This window comes from Gavialis gangeticus, unplaced genomic scaffold (assembly GCF_001723915.1).
Source record: "Gavialis gangeticus isolate Ggan-Ray unplaced genomic scaffold, GavGan_comp1, whole genome shotgun sequence".
Taxonomy (NCBI): Eukaryota; Metazoa; Chordata; order Crocodylia; family Gavialidae; genus Gavialis; species Gavialis gangeticus.
Genome location: NW_017728960.1, coordinates 4,933,108 through 4,938,165, shown reverse-complemented (window position 1 = coordinate 4,938,165; position 5,058 = coordinate 4,933,108). Strand labels below are relative to the sequence as shown.

The following is a 5,058-nucleotide window of genomic DNA, read 5'->3' as shown; positions in this document are numbered from 1 at the left end:
GGGGGGGGGGGGGGGGTGTCCCTGCCCAAATGCCCCTCCCCCGTCCCCAGTGCTTGTAATGCACCCAAATCCAATAGGCTGATGCCTTGTCCCCTGTCTCTAGGCGGCAACTGAGCCTCACATGGTGGAAAGCTGCTGCTGGTTACACTTAGCTGGCCTGTTGGCACATGTAGATGGTCACTAGCCTGAACAAGTGGCCCAGCTCCATGTGGAGGGCAGTGGAACAAGCCCCAATTTCCAGCATCCCCTGCCAGAACAGCATGCACACGTGCCTAAATCACTCCTCCCCAAGCATTTCAGGGCTGCATAGTTTTCACCCTGAGAACAGTTCATTTAAGCTCCAGGCAAGGCAACATAAACTGCTGCTTCTGAACCATGGTAATACAACCTGATCCATCTCCCAAAGCCTTACTGCTATCCACATGCCCCAGTACATGTCCCCACCAAGCTCTATGGCATCTCAGCAAGAGCAAAAGTAACAAAGCCAGCTGATCACCTGCTGCCCCAGGAAGCTGCCCCAAGCATGATCCTTCCAGCTGGGAGAGATGAAGGGCATGAGCGACAGCAGCTGCTTCAGGCTGCGATTGGCGAGAGGAGCAGGCAGTGGCTGGCACGCTCCACCATGCTCCGGTGGTTCACAGTCATTGCCAAGAGAAGGGACCGTGAATGAGTGATGCTTTGGGGACATCGAGAGTCCCAGCCCCCGCCTTGTCAGCGCTGCCAAGCAGATAGAAGCTGTCATGGCAAAGCCTGATCCCAGCCCTCAAGCAGCTGAGGAGGAAGGATGAGGTCCTGGAAGAGCTGAGCGTGAACACGGATCAGGAAAATACCCACAGATTCCCATGGAGCCACTCACTCAAGGTGAAATCACAGCTGGGTCCTGGCCAGTCAGCTGGTGCCACGGCCCCTCAAGTAGTTACACTAGTTCTTCATAAGAAAATAAGAGTTGCCATTGCTTAGGCTAGACGTCTTGCCCAGTCCCCGGTGTTATGCAGAGGCAGAGTGGAGGCTGAAAGGGAGAGTGACCTGGGTCCTTTCCACTGTTCCTCTCCCCTGCAGCCTCCAGCATTTAAGGTCTAGGAAGTTCTGATTCGGAGACCGTGCCCCTCACCCCCATGCTCAATAGGTACTGGCTAAACTCTCAGCATCCCCCATATCTGGTGGCAACAAGTTCTACGCTTTAATGATACGCTGGGCAGAAAAGAACTTCCTCGTGTCAGCTTTAAACTTATGACCTACAAGTTTCATGTTGTGACCCCGTGTTTGTATTGTGTGAGACAGTCAATACTAAATCCCTACTGGCTTTCTCTTCTCCATTTAATATTTTGGAAACCCTTATCCTTTCCTCCCTCAGAAAAGTCTCTTTATTAAACTGAACAGGCCTAGCCTCTTTAGTCTCTCCTCATAGGGAATGCCCCTCTATACCATTAATCATACTTGTGCCCTTCCCTGGACCTTCTCTACCTGTTCTCAAGATGCCGAGAGAACCAGCTAGGTGAGGCTTGGCCATGCTTTGTTGGCCCATGTGTATGCAGTGACTTCACCGAATGCCACAGAGGTGTTGGGGTTCTTCATTCTTGGGAACACATCAGACTGTATCACCGTGAACCAGAACTGCTTTCCCTGCGACCCAGAGGCAAGCCAAGTCTGAAAGCCATGATTCTCCGGAGAAGGCAGGACTAGGGCACACAGGAGCTACAGTCTGTGTTCAGCTCTACTTCAGACTCCCGGCAAGACCACTGAGAGAGTTGTCTCATTTTTTTGGCAGTCTCCCCTCACCTATAAAGCAGAGGCAACACTTCCCAAGCTCGCCAACTGTTCTACCAGCAAAGAGGTAGCTTAGTCTGACCTACTGCACAACAAGCAACCACCTGCCTGAGCAGGGGCTCTAACCCTGGACCCTCAGATTAAGAGAACAGGCTCCACCATCTACACTATCTAGGCAACTTGTGCCCAGATGAGCACAACAAGCATTCACAGAAAGTCCTTGAGTTAATGGAAAGAGTTAGGACCTGGAGGTGGCTAAGGAAAAGACTGGCTGAAATTGGTCCTGAGCAAGGGCCTCTTCATGGCTATATTTCCTGGAGACAGATTGTGTGAATCAAAAAACCAGTGTGGAAGTGCAACCAGGCTCTGCCTAATGACTATACCAAATAAGGGTCTCCACTGACTTACAGCGATTCTTAACAAGGGTGCCACAGCACCCTGGAGTGCCTTAAGATCCTTTCAAGGGTACTGTGGGGTGCTGCACAATGTTAGCATTGTTAGGTGTGAAACCATAACTTCAAGAGAAACCCAGAGATTGCAAATAGAAATCCATAGCTGTGGTCTTTCGGAGTTCTTTGCAGCAGAACAATTGCTCTATTATTTTTCCGTAGTCACGAAAAGAGTGAAAACTAAGCTGCCATTTTACAAGGGGCACCTTGAGTCTCAACGAGTTAAAATCCATTGGCTTATGGAACCTGAGGACTCGTCCTTTTGTTTCATGGCTTCGTGTAGCCTTGATTGGACTCATTAGAATTGTTTTATTTTTTAAAATCAATGGCTAAAAGCTGCCCAAGCCTGGGTACGGTTTATAATCCTTATTTTGTACACATCATCTTTCCCCATCCACTTCTGACAGCTGGTAACTGCTGCATGGAGAGAAGAGGGGTTATTGGTCTCAGCCCCCTGTGGCATGCTGAAGCAAGCCACTCAGGCAGGCTTACACATTGATCTCTCCACAGTGGATGTTCACTGCCTACTCACCTCAAATGCTTTCCTGTCTGACTGGTGTCGCTTCTCTGTTTCCTGCAGCCTCGTGAAAAGTCTCTTTGCTGTCTCCCGCATTTTCTCTGCATCTTCACCCACATAATCCTCCTCCTGAGGACACACGAACGGGGGAACTCTGTCATCGCCTGGTCTCTGGCCAAGCAGACCCATCTCCTCTCTGCATGCACAGCGTCAGAACTCTTAACCTCAATGCAACATAGCTCAAGGGTAAGAGGCTATCAGGGTGAGAGGGCAGGGTGGCACCTTACAGACTAACTGGTTCAGAAAGCCTTTTCACAGTATTTAATGGAGAAGGATGTTATCTACGGAAGCTCGTGCCTCTCTGACCCAGTCGGTGTCTAAGCAACCACCCCTGTCCTACTTTCTGCTGGACTTAAGGCTAACAGCTAATCACTTCTCTCCATTCACTTCAGACAGAATTGACCCCTTAAATTTTCCCTGTATCCACAAGGCTCTTGTGAAAAAACCTTGCAACACAATGCATGTGAAAATGCACTCAATTTCTCACTAGGTACAAATAAGGTTGGCATAATATGCCTGAGCTTCAGAGAGCAAAGGGGGAATTACGCAGCCAATGTGGCTCAGCCTTGAATCTACCACCCCGAGCTCAACAAATGAGAACACATTAACTGCTCTGAAGCCCCTCTCTGTTTCTGTTACACACCTGGTCCACAGAGCTGGTATGCAAGCTCTCAGGGTGCCAGACTCCATTCTGTTTTTCCAGCGTCACCTGCGAGAAAAAAACCCAAAAACATCACGAGCCCTCCTTAAAAAACTAGGCTCACAACTTAGACAGAAGCCATGCAAGCTATTGATTGGTAGAGATCCCTGCAAGACTGTAATGATTAAAGAGCAGTTAAAGAACATACAGTACAGTGGTAATTTTGATATTAGGGCACCCTTGCATCTGAAGTGCCAGTTCATTTCAATCATTGCTGGCTTCTGCAGATCTTCCTTCAGCATCTCCAGCAGCTTTTGTTGAGCCGTGGAGACATCAATCCCAAGGGTGCACTTTGCCATGACTTCATGTCTGCCTTTGGCAAGTGAAGCTTCATGGCAATTTGATTTAAGGGAGATCCCTGTTACCTGGGCAGGCTGCAGGCTGCTCTTAGCTCCTTGTGGGTTCTCAGGCTTATTACTTATCTCTTCCCGCAGGTTCTTCAAAGAAGTTCCAGCCTGGTAAATGCAAGTCCATTTAGCTTTGGCTTCAGGAACAGCACCAGCTGCTTTGTTATATAAATCAAACTTGGCACAGATGCCCAGAATGGGCTGGGAAGACATCACATACTGCATGTGAGCTTAGACAAGGCCGGTCTTGCATCAGGTTGATTTTAGGGTTAGTGGCTGGCCCGTCCTATTGCCAGTTAATGGCTTCCTCATCTTACTGAGTTGGTTGAAAGATGAAGCACAGCTGTGGACAACCGACTGATACCCCCAAGGACCCACTAATCTATCATTAATCATCCTTGTCATTCACAAGGTACTCTTCACAGACATCAGGGGAGCAGCTACCACACACACAGTCCCACGTGTCTGGGTCCCTTGGAAATGAAGACACACACACACCTGTGCACCTAAGATACCAAAATCCATTGAAGAAAAGGAACCACACCACTAGTATACAGGATCGCTGCTCTGGCAATACCGACACCAAGAGGAGATATTAATACTTCATAATATAGAGCGCTTTAAGCACCTTGCTCAAGAGCAGGCATTAAGTGGGAACAGGTGATGCTGCAACTATCACTTTGGACCACCCTCATCACTGATCCAGGGTCTTTATAATAAAGCATAACATAAGCCTGGACTATGTGGGTCACATTAGACCATAAGAACATCACATAAGAACTGCCACTGGCTGGGTCAAAACACAGTTATGGCTGTCATTGTTCTGGTAGCATGAAAACATTTCAGCTTAAGGTTAGACCAGGCCTAAGTTGGTATTGAAGAAAACTTTGCCTTGAGGCTTGTCACTTGTATGGGTTCAACCAGAGACAGGGGAGCAACTCACCCGCACAAAACTCACCAGGACAACTTACAAGCAAGCTGTGATATCGATGCCCCAGAAGCTTAAATACCGTACGTGAAAGATGAAGGATCTTAGCAGCTCAGAGAGCAACCATCAGTGGCTCTATCTAACATGCTAGGGACGGCTGAAGCCTTGGTGATTTTAAAAATTAGCTTCCAAAAGTATTTTGACTATTCCAGTTACTTTACATCTGGGTTGCAGTTACAACAGTAAGAGGCAGTGCAAACAGTTTCCTTTTTTTCTTTTTTTCTTGGGGG

General features: G+C 48.3%; 1 protein-coding gene across 3 annotated transcripts in view; it reads right to left on the bottom strand.

The window, feature by feature from the left end:
- TUFT1 (tuftelin 1) overlaps positions 1-5,058 on the bottom strand; it is a 27,216-nt gene that overhangs the window by 7,768 nt on the left and 14,390 nt on the right. For 2 of the 3 annotated variants that reach the window (XM_019528374.1, XM_019528384.1), the window contains exons 5-7: positions 3,859-3,948; positions 3,437-3,502; positions 2,749-2,862 (exon numbers count right to left, since the gene is read on the bottom strand). In XM_019528374.1, the coding sequence (XP_019383919.1) occupies positions 2,749-2,862; positions 3,437-3,502; positions 3,859-3,948 (270 nt within the window). The remainder of the gene's footprint in view (positions 1-2,748; positions 2,863-3,436; positions 3,503-3,858; positions 3,949-5,058) is intronic. The other variant, XM_019528378.1, reaches the window with a different exon arrangement.